This window comes from Tinamus guttatus, unplaced genomic scaffold (assembly GCF_059628265.1).
Source record: "Tinamus guttatus ecotype Peru unplaced genomic scaffold, ASM5962826v1 Tinamus_guttatus_pri_ptg000710l, whole genome shotgun sequence".
Taxonomy (NCBI): Eukaryota; Metazoa; Chordata; class Aves; order Tinamiformes; family Tinamidae; genus Tinamus; species Tinamus guttatus.
Genome location: NW_028289244.1, coordinates 4,076,119 through 4,096,092, shown reverse-complemented (window position 1 = coordinate 4,096,092; position 19,974 = coordinate 4,076,119). Strand labels below are relative to the sequence as shown.

Below are 19,974 nucleotides of genomic sequence, written 5' to 3'. Positions count from 1 at the left end.
GGAGGTTTCTTATGCTTTATTTTATTAACTAGAATATAAGACTTACACCAAAGCTCAATCTGGTTCTACAAAGACCCTAAGTAAATAGGATTTAAAACTTACATACCTGAGTGACACCATGTTTCCGAGCTCTGCTGGTAAACTGCGGATTTTATTAGAGGACAGGTCCAGATATACCAGATTGTGAAGCTTGGCAATGTCTGAAGGAATACGGGACAAGGAATTGTCACTGAGATGCAAAGCTGTCAAGTGGGTCAGTGTCCACAATGACGAACTTAAGCTTCTCACTTTCCCTGCAGAAGGAAAATACAAAAGAAAACACAATATTTAAACTAGGTTTAGCAATAGTTTATAAGAGTTAGTTTTTTTTGTTGCTGTTGTTTTTGTCAGTGGAAATTCCATTCCATTCCACATATCCAAGAAATTTGGCAATACAACTATGAAGATGAAAAGTTGCCAGGATCACTTAGATTCTTTCTTCCCGAATCCATGCTGATGGTTTGGAAAACCCTCTTTCTCAAAGTTCTATATAAAACAACAGGTCTATTCACTTACTAACCACAATTTCAGGTATAAGAAACAGTTTTTCAACTACAATTTAGGTTTGGCATCTGAGATGCTTCTTCAATTTGTGGAACATCCCTGAAATCTGCAATCTTTATTCCACGTCATCAATCTACCCAAGAACAGAGAGAAGTACCAGATTTGGGGTGACTGAAGTGCTAGATTGAGAACCCAGATTTCCATCTGACATGCAACTAAAAGCTGAAAAAAATGTTGCCAGAGATCTAAAAAAGCATAGCATCATTTTTGTATAAACAGGGTTGAAACATGGTGTTACAGAATCAAGGTGTTTTTTAAATACTGCTGCATGCAAGCAGGGTGAAATATCACCAGGAGCCCCCCCCCCTCCATTTTTTTTTCTCCAAGATGACTCTTTTTTCCCCAGGAAGGGCTCCTTTTCCAGTTAAAAAGGCCATATTACTACCAATAGAATTGGAAGAAGAGACTAGAATTGATTTCTGGAAATCAAAGTAGTAACTTGTTATGTCTGTCCAAAAAAGTCACCATGACACATCAATGTTAAGAACATTCTGATTAACATTACACATACACAGAAATATAATTCCTTTCCTTAAAGGTTTTTCTTCATAATAAAATAACTCATGTTTATTGTGTGGAGAAAGCTGCACTAAAGTCAACTGACCTATTTTCTTCCTGCCTGCGAGTTACCTTTTTAAAATTTTACCTTTAATACAGTGTGTCAAGGTTTGAAGGGAACATGGGGTAAAGAAAAGGAATTATTCATATTTCAGCTGCATCTTTAAGAGAGGAATAACAAAACTGCTGAAAATGCACAACCAAACAGTTAAAAAAATAATTTTTAGTTTATCAAGTGCTTATGAAAGTGATATTCAAGGTCCAATTAACAAAGCATCAGAGGATTTTGATGGAAGTAATTAACACATTTATGGCTTTCTGTAGAAGACGACAGAGTATTTTTCAAGGGGAAAAAATAGAGTGAGCATTAATAACACAAGAACATTGTTGCATTTTGCAAGGTAGATTTCTATAGTTCCTAAGGGGTTCATTCTACTGTAATGCTCATTCAGAAATCTTTTATTTTCTGCACGAGTTCCTTATATTTTTATTTTTAAATTGAGCTAACACCTCCCCCAACACAATGGAAAAAGGTGACCGTGACCAGACAAAGCTCCGGAGCCGAAAGGAGTGACAATCCAGACCCTGATCCGGCCTCCCCGCCACCCGCAGCTCGCCCAGCTGGAACGGGTCTCCAGCGAGATTAAGGGGCAGAAAGGAAGGAGCTCTCCCTGGATGCATTTCCTAGGCACAGGCAGCAGATGTCCATGTGGATATCCAAGCCTAAGTTAAAGCTTCTTGAAGCAGCATTTAACTGCTTCTGTACCCTCAAGTAGGGAATGCTATTCACATGCAAAGGCACGTGACACGTGCAGCAAGACCCAGATTCAATGACCTGGAGGGGAAGACTCTTCACAACCCAACAGCTCCATTTTTACTCCTCCTTCCACATATTTCTTTACTACGCAGTCATTTAGAAGCAGCACAGATTTTTTTGCAGCCCCTCACAGCAGCTCCACATTTAAGCAAAACTTCAGCCTAAATTTACAACACAAGGTATTTTATCCCTCTTAAGATACTTAAGTTTCCTTGATGAAAGCACAATTGATGCAGCAAAATTAACTTATACTACAAATCAAGAAATACTAGTCTCTAGTTGGAAAAAAAAAGCCTTAGTCAATTTTATGACTATGAATTGATTTTCAAGAGCAGATCCAAATTCAAGTAGCATCTCACTGTCACATACTAGCATAATATGCTGTTACATTACTTTAAAAAGAGCATGTGCCTTTATATATTAATCTTTCACAGTGGGGGGGGGGAAATCTTTACAGATCTAAACATACATGACAGATTGCCAAAAATTGTTGCATACGCTGGTATCACACAATACAGATGGCCAGATTTCATGGTTGTGCCAAGTCACGTACTCTCTTTCTGCATTTGTAGACTCATCTTCCTTCCCCTTGCTGTCTTTACCTCCACCCCTCATCTCTTTGAGGAAGTAGATGCTAAATCCACGCTCTCACCTATCCCATCTTCTTGAAACACAATGGTTGCTCTTTACCCAGAACTCACATCCATCCTTACTTTCTCCAAATCTTCCTAACGTGAGGGTTCCCCTCAACGTACCTCTCCCATGCTCATCCCAACCCAACCTCTTCCCATCATACGCCCAAAGTCCAGCTGTGGCTCCATGTTCACGTGCGGGCTCACCTCGAAGTAGACAACTCAGGCACCTATGACCCTGCAGTAGCTACACTTAGTATTTTAGCACTAACTTAACGTACAATCAAGAGTAGGAGGATCTCTAATACATGTTATAGAGCTGGACTCTGAGGCACCAAAATGGTCTATGATATGCTTTTCTGAACCAGGATCTGCAACAACCATCCCTCCTGCAATGCAGCAGCCATGCCCTATTAAGTAAGGGCCATCACAGACTGGTTTGGGGACAGAAAACATTAATTCTTCTGCCAAAAATGCAGCAGAAATTCAAAAGCCAGGTCCCAGTTCCATGGTGCTGGGCATCTGTTTACCAGACAGAACAACGTATCACATTGAATGAGTAACAGTCTCTGCCCTCATATTCCTTGCATTTCTTATTCAAGTGCTGTGATTCTGCAGGTTGCATCTGACCCCTGGCTTAGATGATAACTCCCCCAAATGATGCCCCAGCTTCTTACCACTTATTTCCAACTCCGCCCAGTGCGATTTCTTCCCATTGGCTGCTTCCTCCGAGGACATAATTGTGTACATCCTCCGCGGATCAGGCGGATCGTACTTCTCCTTGGGCATTCCTGGGGAGAGCAAGAGAAAGAAAAGTTCATGATACTCTGCACTGAGGAATCTTTCACACATAACTGCCGTCTAACTGTTAGATCTAGCACTGGGGATTTGCTCCACGTGCTTTCCAAACATCAAACCAAAACAACCTTTCTGCATCCACAAACTGAACAGAGCAAGACAGACTGCTATAAAAGAGAAAAACAGATTCCTGATGCTTGGAATGACAGGTTACAGCTGAACTTGCCCAAATTGAATTAAATCCGCTTGTAAACCAATATAAGCCTTCTGTCCTGCCATCTTACATGACTGTATCACTATATCCTTCCAAAAGATCCTAATTCAATCATTTACAGCTTCCTTCACTATTCACTTCTAGAAATAAAAGCTCTAGCAACTGTCCCAAAACAAAAACCAAACTTGGATTTCCCATTTTCCCAATATATCAGAAAGCTCTTTAGCATAATAAACATTTTTGAATTCTTTAATACACCTTAAAACTGATGAACACCAACAAAAGATTCTCCGTCACATAAACTCTAAGGAAAACATTTGATGTTAACCTTGTCTATCATTTCCAGCTTTACTGCAATTCTCAGCTCCTCGCAGAGTTCAGCATCCAAAAACAGCAGCAAGATTGCATAAAGATCAGTTCAAACTTACAAAATAATCACTTTTCCATCTGAATCTCTCCTTTTTTTTTTTGGAAACACTGCATCTGAGACAGACATTCCTCTCATTTTTGGCAGGTGTTTAACACTGCAATGTTAACTCCACTGCTCTCACTCTTCCCTGTCATTCCTGCTAACTTTACCAGAAGCATTTCCGCCTCTCATCACATTTTACTACATTCAGTGGTGAACTCAGAGGAGTGACAGAAATTCCCCTCGGAAAAGGAAACCTCCTTCCAGCACTCCTATGCACTGACATACTTGCAGTGTCTCTCTGCAAAGAGGAGGGAGGAAAAAAGCCATTCCTGTCTCAGTACCAGAGCCCTGTGCTGCAACGCTCCTTGTACAATTTTTCCTCTATATCCCAGGAGAAAAACACTTGAATTTCACTTTAAACGAAAAGCAAAAACAGCTTATTCATTTACATATTAGCTTCATGTTTTAAAATTACATGGCTTTTTAAATTACATTTCTATGTCCAATGCAAGTAGCAATTATCACAAAGAGCAGTAATGCTTTTCTATGGCCCTACATGCATCCAAAAGCTTGTATTTCAAAGAGTCAGCCATCTGAAACTGCCACATCCACACACATGCACAAAAGTACAGGCAGCAAGGTATAAAATGGTCCATATACAATAGACAAGGCAATGCAACACCACTAGCTCAGACAGGATTTAGAAATAAATCCCTCCGAAGTTTGCTTGCAGTTGATACTGTCATACTCACAGTAACACTGTAAAACTATCAAAAAAACCCACTCGATGCAGAGGGAGCCATATGGGTCAAACCCACAATTACTTCTAGATAATCTATCATGTTTTTATTTTTTAGTATTTGCTACCATGCCTATTTTTTAACATCCTTGGCCAAAAGAGACTATGACAGAAGAAATGTAGTACTTGCATACAAAATAAAGAAGCAGTAATCCCTACTAGATTAGACTAACAACCAGATTTATTTTCTGTTTATTGAATTTGCTGGAAAATGTTTACTTCACACATTAAAAAAATTTAGACCCAATTATATGCATCTTAATTAGAATAAAGTTTTGAGGTGCCAAATGCTTACTTTAATACAACAGCTGCTTTCTTCTACTAATTTACACTCCTTCCCCTTCCCACTCCCACTGTTGGTCAAGAGCAGATTTACACAGTGAAATGAAATTCCCCTTTGAAATGTGAACTAGAGGTCAAATGATGAAATTATAAATACCAGCTGGGTTCAGCTCCTTAAAGAAGCAAGATATTGAGTGCCTGGAATAGCAGAATAATAAAATACAACACTTTTTCTTTAAGCTAAATTGATTAAGGGGGATAAGATTCAATTCTGATCAGTAGAAAGGTAATATCTAATTTCTCCCCAATGTCTAGCTACCATGTGATGCTACATGGCAAAATCAATGCAAGCATCTCTTCCAAAATTGCTAGAAACAAGGAGGCTTTTCCACAAAGACAGTATCACATAGCAGCACTGTAGATTTTCAGGAATTATTCAACCTCCTCGGTCATCAGACGCTTTCTCTTCCTGCAGCTCCCTGCCTTAATAAATCTGTTCCAATTCTACAAGCAGCTATAGCAGAGACCGAGCTCTTGCGCGGTGCGGAAATACAAATAATCCCTAGAGCACAGTCGATCACACGCACTAATTAACAGAGGTGCTGAGCAGTATATCTCACTCCTTGCTACGAGGACAGCCTGACATACTTTTCTAGGGGGTTTGTTAATGTGCACTGGAACATTTGCAGAGATTTCAGGATCCAAGGTTTTCACATCTGCTCCTCACCACCCAGTTTGGTCCCCATCCTCAACCAGCATCCAGGCTCTGGACGTTTCCCCCTTTTTCTCAAGGCTGCCTTTCAAAGTTGGAAATTCTCTGGTGTTTGGGATTAATAAGGGGATGAATAGCAGCAAATGCATGGGAGTCTCTCCTTGCTTAAGGACTGCTGGAGCAGCCACACAGGGTGGTATCTAGCTGCTCAGCTGCAGGCTCTGCTGATACCAGCCACTCCGGGAAAGCAGGGCAATCCTTCTGCCACATTTTATCATTTTTATCCATGGTGCTCAGTTCAAGACTTCTCAGGACCTGACAGCAAGGCCAAACATGAGTCATATTTCATAGGTCTTCACAAAACACCAGTACGGTGCATCAAATCTCACAACTTCACGCAGCATAGAGCAGTTAGAGAAAGCCATCAGGCTCTTTTATGAGCCATCACTGTCTCCCGTCTTTTCTTTAGCTCCCAAATTCTCAATTTGAAACCCACTGAGTTGCCATAGCATAAACTTAAATGCTGAGGCAAACATCTGACAAGGAAACCATCAGATTAACCGATAAAACTGCATTAGTCTTACAAAACCATAAGTAAAAGCCATAGTGTTGAACAAAATTATTGGCATTAATAAATGCGTATTTGATAATGGCTCTAATATGACGACAATTTGGGTCTCTTCAGAAGAGCTTATCAGCAATTATTTTCTGTTATAATATCATCTATTCAGTTACATAGCCTGTGAAAGCACCACTTAAAATTAGACTGTGATTATGTGGAACAAGCTAGTTGTTAAGGGAGAAAATCTCTATAAAGATACAGCAGAGATGCCCAGAACACTTCCAGAGTTTGATGAAGGAAGATATTTGGATATGTTTAAATGCAGATTAAAATCTTTACTGTCCTGTATTGAGTTATCAAAACTGTATTTAAATACTTGTGAAAACAGAAGAGATGAAGACCTTAAGACACGCCTGGCTGCCCATTCCCACCCGTGGTGACCATCTTAACACAGAATTAACCCTCCTTACTCCGTTGCCCAGAAGACTTTGGCTGGGTTGCCAGCAGGCCAGCTCTTCAGCTACGGTACTACCCAGACAAATTAAAGAAGCTCAGACTGCTGCCTGAGAAGACTTTGGAACAGGTAATGGTTTAACCTGCAGGAAGGCAAAAAGTGGAAGCTGGACTAAAAGATATTTAATGCTCCAGGCAACCATATAAGCTGCCAATAAATATTACCTCTAAAATGAAGAGGGGATAGCCTGGAAAAGCTGTTTTGAGGGCAGGGAAAAGGGTATGACTTATTTCCTGTTCTTCTCTTATGCTATTTTCATGAAATTGGGGTGGTAGAAAAAAAGAATTGATTCAAACAGCCAGGTAAGTGGTACTCCTGGAGTAAGCCAGGAGATTTTTTTTATTTTTCAAGACGGAAAAATACTACAGCAGTTCTTTGTACCTTGAAAAGCTTTCTTTAATAAGACAGATGAATTAACTCTCAAATTTAAATGCATTAGACAACTACTGTAGGTCAGATGGACTATCAGTCCTTTAGTTGTGGACTTTATAATAAATACACATAAACATACCAAGTTCATAAAAAAACCCTCTCTCCTAGAATGTTTCTCCTGTATCAAAATTTAAACTAGGCAAAAACTGTATTCTAAAACCCCAGAGAAAACACTGAGAAAGTGAAAGCAGCCTGGGTTAATGTTAATATGGAATTTTCACTTCATTTGATGTCATCACCCATTCAGAAAGAACCCCAAGTACTTACTAAGCAGCATCTACCTGGGGCCTCTTACAGGAATACCTTCAGACATCCCTCCTGTTCACTATGCTGAAAGAAACCTGCTTCCAAGGCTTCTTGGCAAATATTGATACTACTTTTGACTTCTGGGAAGAGGTTGGCAACACTAATATACTGGGGGAAATCAGAAGACAGCCAAGAGGAAGGAAAAACAAAGTAGAAGTGCACCATACCAAGCACAGAATTACTTCGACTTCTTGTTGCTTTAAATAACTCCAGTGAAACACATATACAAATCCAGATCTACAAGTTAAAAATTGAGTAACTAGATAAATAAAAAATGCACTTAAATTATCTATGATGTGCAGTATGATCTACCAAATAAATGGCTTTTGCACTGCTAAGGGTAGTGGCAGGATAAAGAGACAATCTGCAGTATTTCCTATTAATTATAAAACCTTTAGCTGGCCAAAGACTTGCAAGAAAATGGTAGCAGATGAGAAAGTTGTTCTTTCCACACTCTAATACCTTAAGTTCATACCATACTATTCATTTGCAGCCTTGTGCCTTCACCTTGAAGCTGTTTCCACAGAATCCAAAATTTCCGTTGAAAATGGAATCCCATTTTTTGCTACAGGTATAAGTGTTTCTTAAGATCGACTGCTATATCACGAAATCAAAGCTAATTTAGGATCTTGCTTCACCTCTTCATCTCTCCATCCTCTTGCAGTGTGGCTCTACAACGGATTAACCAGAACTACCAGGGTCCTGTGGCAGTTCCTTCCTTCCCAGGACTATGCGTTTCCACTTCATCTTGAACCAGCACTGACTTCTGAGCAAAAGCAAAAGGAGCTCAGGAAGAGAAAGAAAGGTAAAAAAAACAAAAAAATAAACCAAATTCAGGGGGCCTAGCTTTGTGTATTCTAGTAGTAAGGTAAGTGTGGGTTTGCACAGGTATTAACTGAGCTGCAAACACCAGCATTAACCGTCTTTCTGGCCACACTGACCCAAATTCTCTTCTTACATAGCAGGAAGCAAAATCTTGCTTCCAACTGTCATCATCCATGCATTGGTTAAAGAGTAACACTGAACAAAGTCTAAAATCCTAACTGAAGGCAAAGTACACCGCTTTTGAGATAATTTAAAACTGTAGCAATTCACAAAATGTACATGCAGATGAAAAATCGTGACCTGTACTTACAGGGTTAAAAAGAATTTCTACTGTTGAACTTCTTAGAAAGTGTAAAAGTTACTGCTTTAAGGATGGTCATTACTTGAAGTTTATCTCGAATGCATGACAAATCTAGAAAAACAGCTACTACACTTCAGGAAAAAATCTTCATGCTAGTTTGATAATATTGTGTATTAATATATTAAAAAGCTTAAGGATTAAGTAAGTTGTTCCTTAAAGTATACTCATTCTGCTCAAGCAAATATAATCCATTCTTTAAACAAGTGGAATGGATCAAGGTTATTTGGCTTTAGCACATCACAAAGCTCTGTGGAAATGTTACACAGTTCAGCTTTAACAGGCAAAAGAAGCAACAAGGACATGCACAGGGCACAGCCCCTTTGCCAAGGGGGTGCCACAAGGTGCCACCGCTACTTCCTCCTCACAAGGGACAACAAGAGTTGCAGGGGCTTAGGACAAAGCTCGGCACCTGCAGAATTCCACACACTCCAATCGGTGAGCTGAGACAATGACTGCCTTCATTCTATACAGTCTATAAATAATAATTACCTTTTAAAACAACAGCAGAAATATCTATAGGCAAGATAACATGAAGAAAAAGGAAGCAAAGTCCTCAACACAACACAGCTAAACCTCAAGCGTCACATGGAATAAAGTTTATATACTTCAGTTTAGCTTCCATTTGGGATTATTTAGGAGGACAGTAAAAATAAATAAAAATAAAACTGTGCATAGGACAGAATTAAATGTTTTTTAGTATGTCTGATTCCTCCACTTCTTTCAAATTTCAGGCTGATCTTATTTCTAGCAATGTGTTATTTAGAATACTCTAAATTGAAATTTTACATTTGGAAATAAATCTTAACTTGTAGCTATGGTTTTGGATTTCCCCTAACTATTGGCAGATACACTCATAAATAGGAACAGCGCTCACATCCTGCTGTGAAAAACAGCTTGTGGTTATATTTTGCTACAACACAACTGTGCAAGTAGATAAACTGAAGTTCAGAAATGCTGGTAGCAAACCATCATTTAAAAGATAAAATCTAAAAGAATTAAAGCTTCTTCAAATCCAAGGAATCCTTCCTAAAGCATACTAAAATGGAAGTCATACATACTTTGATGTTGAAGAGAAATTTGAAGACTTGTTTATGTATTGACACACAATCTTACATTTAATGTTGTATGAGCTAACAGCGTCGCTCTACCAAAACACACAAAAACATCAAGCCTTGCAAGAAAACATAGACCTTTTTTCCCCTATTAGCATGCTACTCTTAGGTAAATATCAAGTCCATTATATAAACACCTATTTATTTGCTGAATAGTGTAAACACTGTTGGCATTGTTTAAAATACTGTATTCAAGCAATTTTCCTGACACTGAATACACAGTACTGAATACAAAATAGGAAATATGAGAGAGTGGATTATTAGCTAAAGAGTAACACCTTCATCTTCCTTCAGATGGCATCCTCTGAATTAAGAATTCTTTGCCCTAGATTGGGAGGGCACAGCACGTTGCAGCTGCTTGCACAGGCGAAACCGGAGCAGCTCGAGGGCGATTCCTGAAACACTCCCCCGGCCCCGGGGGATCCAACTAGGATGCGTGAGAAAAAAGCCTGGATTCCTTCAACTCAATTTACAGCCTAATGATGGAGTAACATAAATAAATGCTGTTGAGTACCCAGCACTAAATCAATTGATTCATTGCGAGTGCCCTTTTCCCTGGTAGGCCCACATTTTAGGGGCTGTTAGTATAATATAATGACTTCATCGGGGAAGTAACGCTTCTTCATCGAATTTTGAGGAGTTCTAAAACTAGAATTTCACATGACTGCCAATACAAAACCACAACTTATCCTTCCTCTTTTGCTGGCTTAGATAAAGCAGTTAAATGTGAATATGCATTCTGGCTATGCAATACGTGAATACAAGATCTTGGTGAAATCAATTTAGGCAAGCTCATGCAAATCTGCCTGAGCTATAATTAATCAAACAACATCAAGTTACCTGTTTTCACATACTGGTAAATTCTACCACAGCAACTCTAGAGGTTAACAAAACCATTTTAACATTCTTTCAAATATTGTGGAGTCCTGCCAAGTCCTTAACCTAACTGAAGCTGACTAAAAGTAGACAAAGTCTGAAAAAGACAAAGCATCTGCCTAAGATTGCCTGGGCCATAAAAACTAGAGGATACTTTTGCCATTTTCAAATGGGGACGATGTGATTAGACAACAGAATTGCACGGCATCTTCCAGACCAGGCTCTAAGTTGCATAAAATCAGAATGGGTAGATTCATATTTTTAAGACAACTCTATTTTTAACTTTTAACCTCCGGGCATTTAGAATTCAATTGAAGTTTGCTTGTCCTTCTACTTAATAGAAATGCAAGCTCCATAGTTACGAGGTGTGTGGTGGGGTAGGGGAATTGCCATTTTCCAAGTCTCCTCAAGCAGCACCACCACCTCCACCAGCCACCACCATCCGCCCACACGTGAGCACCTTACAGGTCACTACTTTAACAGAGAGAGGAGAGGAATCCACCTCTGAACTCTGGAAAGGGCAGAAAACCTTGTAGATCAGTTTCACAAGTGCCAAAAGAGGCAAAGAAGCAATTTTCACTTCCACGTGCGGTTGGTATAAGGCCAGTTTGGGCTCAGAAGAGCCCCTGAGCTGTTCAAGGAGCGTCGAGAGGACGTTTCAACACAGGCCCTCCGCTGCTCCATCTTCACATCAAATCCACAAGACAACATCCTAATTACGTCAGAATCATCCTGCCTCTTATCCTACACAACTCATCATTAGAAATAGTGTCCAAATGTTCTCAGCATAACATACAGTCCAGATGACTGGAAGAGTTGTCTTAATTATCAGCAATTATACGTAATTATGCCTATAGTAAGAGGCTGCTGTACACAAAACAAACACTAACGCAAAACCAAACTGAAAGCAAAAATTGACCTTTAACTGGTATCTCTAGAAACACTTTGGCTGAAATATTAGAAGCCTACATTAATACAAGTACTAGAAAACAGGAAATTCTGACTGTTGAATATTTACCATATTCTGTAATATCGATACATTTAAAGACCCGGTTAACTAATTACATTAAGAATGTGCTTACATTACATAATTATATACTATATAAATAAGATGGAACGTAAAAGATCAGCTTTAAATTTAATTGTTTATATTAAAACACTGCCTCAAGTTCTAAAAATGCAAATAGGGGCTCAGACCGAGGCTCAAACGCTCCAATAAAATCTCCTCAGAAAGCCATTGGAAATGGCCTCGCACTCTGGAAGGTTGATGTAATCCTAGCTCTTATTTCACATGTTATGCCCAGGATGTCATATTTGAAAATGCAGTTATGATTATTCATGAAACAAATGGATGTTTTTGTTTAGAATAGAAAGAGCACTCCATAATTCATCATCTTGGTCCGAATCACACTGTAAGCCACTCTGAATATTGGCATTTATACCCTGAAGTTTCCTTATCACATTTGCCTTTATGCATAAACAGAATGATTTTCATCTTTTGTTGTTTTGGGGTGAAAATATGAAATCACCACACACCACATAGCAGCATTATTCTGCTCTCTCAGTCTTGCAATGGAACTAGCTTAGAGGGCAAGATAAAACCCAACTATTTTGGGTGAAATTCACTCATTAGTTCCCTGTCAGCATTCCTGCCATAGACCTGAATGAAAGCTTGACAAAAAGACCTGAGCATTCAGCTTCAAAATACTTCCCCTTCCTAAAAAGGGATTGTCAGCTATTTAAATGCTTGTAAATATTAGAGGTGCTAAGTGCAGCTCAGCTTATTGCAGAACTAGCTCACACAGCTCACGCTGTACCCATCTAGCCACATCCTGATACAAGCAGCCAGACTATTCATAGATTGTTTTCACTTCAAATTCAGCCACGGCTGTCGATGCTGCTCCACAACCACCCTCTCGAGCAGCAAAACCAAACCGAGATTTTTTTTTTCCCCCTTATCCTCTATGTCCTGCTCCACCATCCCCTCAGTTGTGTCAATGCAGCTGTTTGCGAGACAATGCTGTAAAGCAGAACAATGACATCACCCAGGTAAGGAAGTAAGTTGTGTTGGTGGTGGTTTTCTTTAGGAAAAAGAAGGGGTAAAAAAAATCCGGTCATGTCACTGGCTGGGTGTTACTAGTAATCCAAAGATGGCTGCATTGGCACAGCATAGCAAACAGCACAGCAATTTCCCCAGCTTAAACACCAGGAAAAGGCCTTCACATAATACTACTCTTGCACCCTACTGAATCAGTAGCATAGAACAAAACAAGACAACAAACAAACAAAAAAAACCCAACTTGCCCCTAAAAGCCCTTGTCTATTTACAGACCAATTATGATCAGGGTAGCCTTGAAATCCCTCTGAGTCTTCTGCACCTTTGAGTCTATACTCTGAGTCAAGCAAAGGCCCTCAGTTGTACAGCTGCAGGTGACTGACAATTGCTGAAACTGCTTAAGAAATTATTAAAAGTATTAATAGTATTAAAAGTTCAGCATAAAAATGTCTTAATACTTTTTAGTATTTAGCCATCTACTATGCAGCCTCCTTGTTCTGACAGGTGATAGAGATCAGACTGTATACATTCAAACACAGTTTTGTTTGTTTAGTTTCAAGCCTTCCTGTCTTTGTAGGTGTCCTTTCAAAGTGTTCCAAAATACATACCAAAAAAAAGAAAAATCTGTCTGTGAACTGCAGCCAGTTCTAAAAGGGCTGCATCTGATCCCTGACCCAGCAAGCTGATCTATGCAGAGATCTCTGCTCTTGTGCAGCTCCACTTATGTCAAATGAAATTGCAGGATCAGTACTGTGCTCATTAATATATATTTGCAAAATATCTAAGGCAGTAAAGCTACACAGATTAATGTGCAGTACATTATGGTATGCATCATGGTCTAACTATGGCGAGATGAAGCAGCCTAACAGCATGAGCCATCAGATTGGTTTAGCAACTCCAGAAACCCCCAGTTTTCGAGGTGACACTGAGCTTCCCTCCTCTCCGTAACAAGGCAGCAAAGAGCTGGAGGACGCCTTGGAGATGCTGATATTGGAAAACAGTATAAAATATTTAGAACAGGCTTAACAGAGGAAGCTGCTTAACTTGCTAAGTTAAGCTTGCACATCAGGAACACAACCAAACTACAATGCACTGCAGAACAACCACAATGTCAGAGCTCTGTCCACCCACACCCAGGTGACAGCCTCCAGAAAACAGCTGAGGGGGTTCCCAACTAAAAACAAAACAAAACAAACAGAAGAAACAATCCCTCTGCAGATCTCTATTATAGTATGAACTGCAGTCCTAAGAGCAACTACTTCATTTCCAAGGTAAACAACTATGTACACATTTTCTGCTCCTTGTCCCTCCTTGATTCTTTCACTAAATAAAGGCCTCTGAGGCATTAAAAAAAAGTTGTGCGTTACAAAAAAGAGATCGAGTTGTTGTCAAAGTGGTTTTTTTTGTTTTGTTTTTTGTTTTGTTTTTTTCCTCTCCTCTCTAAGTGAGCGCCATCTTGGAAGCACTATTAATGCTCAAAAGTGCACATGAACTATATAAGCAGATTTTTCTAAGGGATCTGCCTAAACATTTGTAAACACTACAAGGTTTTAATTGCAGAAATCCCTCAGTGCAGCAACTGTGAATGCAGGTACCCAAGTTAATGCCAAGCTTTCCTGTTCAGCAGACTTCTACAACCTAATTTCAATGTGGAAACACATTTTATATGACTTGACACAACGCTAGTAATGTAAAAGCAGGATACTTGTAAACAATCCCTCTTCCAAGGGAGCAGCACCAATATCAAAGAGGAAACACAAAACAGATTAAACCCTACGGTCAGTTCAAGCATTTATGTATAAGATTAAAAAAAAAATAAAGAATCACAGTGATTTATAAGATCTCAATATACAGATTAAAAAGAAAAATCACAACAAGATATACTGTGCTACACGACAATGGTGATGCTCTCAGACAACTAGGACTAAAAACAGGGTTAGTGGAGATTATTCTTTCAGGGTTTTAAGGGCTGCTTTACTTTTCCGACTCATACCAAATTATTACCTTTGAGGACTGCACATTTCTCCTAACATGAGAAATACGAGGCTAATTCTTGTAAAAAATATGCACTTAGATTCTAAAGACTGAAAGTAGCTTTCATTGATAGAAATATGGCCTGGGTATAACCATCACTTAAAACTGGCCCCCTTTGAACCAGGGATGGTATGATAAAAGCTGTCCACATACATATGCATTGCCCAAAATATACATCATAACATGGGGATAATTTTAAGTTTCAACAGCTTGTTAGCAAACAGAATAAGGGGGCCTACAGCCTCTACAGCCCAGCTGCTGGTTCCATAACAGGTGCTGTACAGGCGGAACACGGAGTTTGGGTTCACTGCCTGGCCTCCTGGGCACGGTGGCAATCCAAATAATAAGGCACACTGCACTACAGATCAAAATAATTTGGCATTCTGGTGTTCCTAGTATTGATTCCAGCCTGTTTCTATTTCCATTACCATGCTTTATAAAATGGATGCTTTTGGCACTGAGTTGGGAAACAGTTTTTAGCTGGCTCATTCACCTTAGGGAACATTCCATCCCATTTTTGGGGCACAAAGTCTCACTATAAATGCTGCACTGGTTTAGAAGAATACATCCTCCTCATATTTAGGACAGTTCTACAGGTACCATGCTCAATTTGTGACCCTTTGTTACAAGATTTTAAGTCTTTTTATGGAAAAGGTCAGAAGTATTTACCTGCCCATGCAGTATTACAGTCTCATTTATCTTTATATTTCACTTCTTCCTCTAAAATTCAGGCAAGGTAAAAAGTCTGAATACATCAAGACTGTACTCAGAGTTCAACGTGAATATGCAAACAGAACAGAGATGCATGGTAGAATCCGTTTTACAAATGGACTGCTCCAAGCAATTCAGATGCAAAGTGAACAAAGAGTTAATCCAAACACGAAGGGCTCCATTTCAGTAATAGCATGAATAAACCCCCACAGAAGGCTTCATTGCTAGCAGCAAACTCCACAGAGTCCAGATGAACCAGCAGGAAGAACAGAGGGCGGATAATCCTGTAAAATTACCCCAGTGGAAATGTTGATAAATTCCCAATTACGAGACCTGCTCTAAAATGGGAAAAAAAAAAGAAAGGCAAGATACAATGCAATTACCAGTCAACACTTGCATATCTTCATATTTAAGACAGATAAATACTGCAGGTACTCTTAATCTCCTGAATTTTGCATTACTGTTACCGATGGTGGCACAACCTAGATTAAGAAAGTAACCCACAAAGAATGAAGGAGGAAAACAAACAAACAAACAAACAAAAAACAAACAAACAAAAAAACACCCAAACCCCCCAAAACATAGTAGTGATAAAGAAAATGTCTGCCTACAATCTTATATTTTCAGCAATTCGATTTTTTTGTGCATCTGGACTAGGGGTCCAGATATAACAGAGATTTATCAATGAAAAGCCAACTTTACTACTTTGTTCCAAATACATTTTTTCATTTTGTAAAAAGCCAAGTAAGCTCTGCACACATTTTTAACATACGTGTGGGGGAATAAAGTTGCTGACGAAACACACTGGCAATAGAGGAGTATAAGAAATGGGGGGTTTAGAGCTTCAAAGAGCACCCGGGCTGGGGCTTCCGCAGGGCTACAAGGACAGGAGGCAGCCTGGGCCTCCCGCAGCTCCTACCGCAGCTCCGCGCAGGCCGCACCAGGCGCCTCCCGAGCAGCCCCGGCTTTCGGACGAGTGCAGGGGTGCAGCCGGCGAGCGGAAGGGTTAGAAGAAACCCCCCTAATTAGCGCAATTAGGGCCCGGCGGCCCCTTCCGGCGCGCGCCCGCCGTCCCAATTCCCCTCTGTTTACCCCTGCATGTGTGCGCGCCCCGCCCTCACGTGGCCGCGCAGGGCCCGCCCCCCGCCCGCCCCCATTGGCCGCTCGCGCCGTCCGTCACGCCCCCCCCCTTGTTCCCCCCCCCCCCCCCCCCCCCCCCCCGGCTCCGCTGGCAGGGCCGCTCCGGCCTCGGCCTAGGCCGCTGCCGCCGCCGGCCCCGCCGCCCCGCGGCCCCGGCGAGGGGGCGCCGCGCGCGGCCCCACGGCCCGCGGGGAGCGGCGCTGCGGGCGCGCGCGCGCCAGCTCCGTGTCATCCCCCCTCCCTTCCCCCGTCCTCCCTTCTCCCGTCTTTGTTTATTTTAAACTCGACCGCACCGTTGGAAATAACGTAAAAATAAAACACTCGGGGCTCCCCGCCGCCCGCGGGAGGGTTCTTTCCTCCGCCCCCCCCCCCCAACCCTGCGCCGCCCCAGGCCGGGCGGCCCCCGCCGCGCCGCTGTTTACCTGCCCGCCGGCGGGACGCGCCGCCCCCCCGGCCCCAACGCGGCCCCCCGGCGGCGGCGGCACCGAGCGGCCTCCAGCGCCGCCCGCGGCCGGGCCCGCACCCCCTGCCCTGCCCTCCGCCGGGAGGGGCCTCCGCGGCCGCCGCCACAACAGCCCCGACACCCCCCCAGCCACAGCCCGCGACGGGGGTGCAGGGCAGGCGGAGGGGGCAGCCCCCCCAACTAACTCCCGCCGCCCCCTCCAAACTCTGAGGGGATCCAGCCCCCCGCTCGCCGTAACAGCGCTGCCCCCCTGCCCCGAGCACCAACACCCTCCAGGGCCGCTGTTAACACGGACGGGAGCCCCCCCGCCGGGCCGGGGGAGGCGGCGGGCCCTACCTGTGGCTGCCGCATCCCCGCGCCCCCGGCGCCGCGTCTCCGCCGCCTGGCCGGCTCTTTGTGTGGCGCGGCGGGCCGGACGGCAGCGCGGCCCCCCCACGCCTCCTCCTCACACTCATTGAAAGCAAACAAGCATCATGGCGCTGGCGGCGGCAGCGATGGCGGTGGCGGCGGAGGCAGCGGCTGTGGCGGCGGGCGGGCCGGGCCTGCCTCCCCGCGGCCCTGCCTCCCCGCGCCCCGCCCGCCGCGGCCGCCCACAGCCCGCGACGTGGGGCCGGGGGGGCGCGGGGGTTTGCGTGGGGGGGGAGGCTGGTTTTGGGGGAAAAACGGGCAGGATCGGGGCGCTGGGGAAGGCGGGGGTTGGGGCTGCCCTGGGGTGAGACGGCTTCAGGCGGGCCTGGAGAAGCCGTAGGACGGAGCGGGCCGAAGATGAACAGTTCATCCATATTTCAAATATTAACCCGGTAACATATCAGCCCATACCAGCAAAACAGCTCCCAACGCAAGCCCAGGGGGCCTACTTGAAATAATCACTTATTTTATCAACTTTAAACCTCCTCCATCCATCAGGACCCAAACTTGCAGCGCGATATGCTCAGACGAAATGCAGATCTCGCTTCGAGTGACAGTTATGAGAGTTTTCCCTCTACATGGGCATCTTTAACAACAAAACAGTGCCCTGTGTCCTTTGCCGCTGGCATCTGCAGGGACAGTGTTCACAGCAAACAGCAACCAGGAATGCCACCGGCACCCTGTGTGCGACGGGGATTAGGCTACTCTTTGGGTCATTTGAACCAATTAGTGACTGTACATGGAGATCTTTGGAAAAATGAAGGGTGTTGTCACTACCACCACTGTGCCTAAAGTGTTTACAGTGAGAGTAGAGATGTGGGGAACAAAGAATCACTGGAGTAGCGTGGGTCGAAATTGTAAATAATGGTCTCAAAATGGAGTGGATATCCTGTGCTTGTCATAAACTTAAAATGTCAAAACATTGATGATATTTTGGGCACGCACACTCCAAGTTGTTGGTGCATTTGTTCCACACCACCTCGTCAGGAGAGATGCTAAGCAGAAAATGTTGACATAAAAATATGACCTTTTTCTGAAATGGCAAATCTAAGAAGAATTGAAGCCTCACCTGTTTAGGTATGACTCGGTATGTAATGAAAGTCAAAAGGGAGACTGTGCCTCACCTTGCTCCTGAGGAACACCAACAACCAGCAAAAGAAGCACTTGGCAAGGAATGACCCATGCTCGGTACCAGGCTACGTGACAAAATGAACCCAGTTGAGAAGTCCATCCCCTTGGCACTTCAAATAATCCTGCCGTGCATCAGATTCTGCTCGGCCTGCCTGGATTGTGTGTCCGCAGTAGGAGCTGGGGTGTCCCCATGCTGCATGATGCAGTAGGGTTTCCAAGACATCCGAGCTGGCTCCGTTACTGAATGCAACGCCGGCTCCAGCAGAAGAGCTGGATCTGCTTCCAGGGCAGAAGCTGCCTCCTGTAGAGCTGACCCTCATTTAGGGTTAGCTCGAGTAGCTCTACGTGTCATTCTCTTGCACTATATACGCTTTATTTCTGATAACCAGCTGTCCCAAACATTCTTCAGTTAATACTTTCTAGGTCAGATACAGCCTCAATTGACTGTATCATTTTGCCTGGAGCTAATTCCCCAAAAGCTGTAGTAAAGTCTTTGAATGCACTGCAGGATTTTCCAAGAACTGCTTCTCAACAAAGAAAACTCAGTTGATTATGAGTCTTTCAAAAAGACTTGCAGGGAAAATTCATTCCTTGGGGATGGCTACTGGGGTAATATTACAGTAGACTTGGAAAGGTCCACAGGCAAGGGCCTTCGTGGTTGCAAATGGAGACCAAATAGCAGGAAACACTTGTAATTCTCAAATAATTGAGATAAGCAAAAAAACAGTGTTAGAGAAAATAATTTAAGAGCACTCACAAAATAATTCTGTATTACTGTCCATTATATAAATTAACAGGTGTTCACAGCAATTTGACAAATTAACTTGCTGGTAACCTTATAGGTTATTTATATATTTAAAAAGAAGAGTATGTGAAGAGCCTACAGTTATGACCTTTTATGTCAATATGTTTTGTTTGACTAGTCAGTTTGATTGTGTGGTTTGAAAAAAAAAAACACAACGCAGTAAAAACATGTATGTGGGGTTTTTTTTAGAAACTGTTATGCTGCACCGAATTTCCTGTGCAAAAGCTCTGTCGCTCATCTGTGCATACGCTCAACTTTTGCTTCATGCAAGTGTCATCAGAACGGTAACCAGGCAAACCCTGGAGCAGATGGCTAGTGCCAGTATTAGTGTTTCTGGTTTGGGCGCTTAATGAGATCTGAGAGAGTAATATGAGCCTCTTTCATTTTGTCTGTCTCACATGGCAGATATAC

General features: G+C 42.5%; 1 protein-coding gene across 5 annotated transcripts in view; it reads right to left on the bottom strand.

Annotated features, from left to right (window-relative positions):
• The window catches only part of CNOT6 (CCR4-NOT transcription complex subunit 6), a 32,260-nt gene extending 14,539 nt beyond the window's left edge, over positions 1-17,721 (bottom strand). For 2 of the 5 annotated variants that reach the window (XM_088536793.1, XM_088536796.1), the window contains exons 1-3: positions 17,556-17,721; positions 3,288-3,401; positions 107-293 (exon numbers count right to left, since the gene is read on the bottom strand). In XM_088536793.1, coding sequence (XP_088392919.1) covers positions 107-293; positions 3,288-3,399 — 299 coding nt within the window. In that variant the 5' untranslated portion in view covers positions 3,400-3,401; positions 17,556-17,721. Of the gene's footprint in view, positions 1-106; positions 294-3,287; positions 3,402-15,574; positions 15,594-15,826; positions 15,979-17,178; positions 17,191-17,555 lie in introns of those variants that run through there. The other 3 variants (XM_088536795.1, XM_088536794.1, XM_010214607.2) reach the window with 3 other exon arrangements.
• Between the last annotated feature and the right edge of the window lie 2,253 nt (positions 17,722-19,974).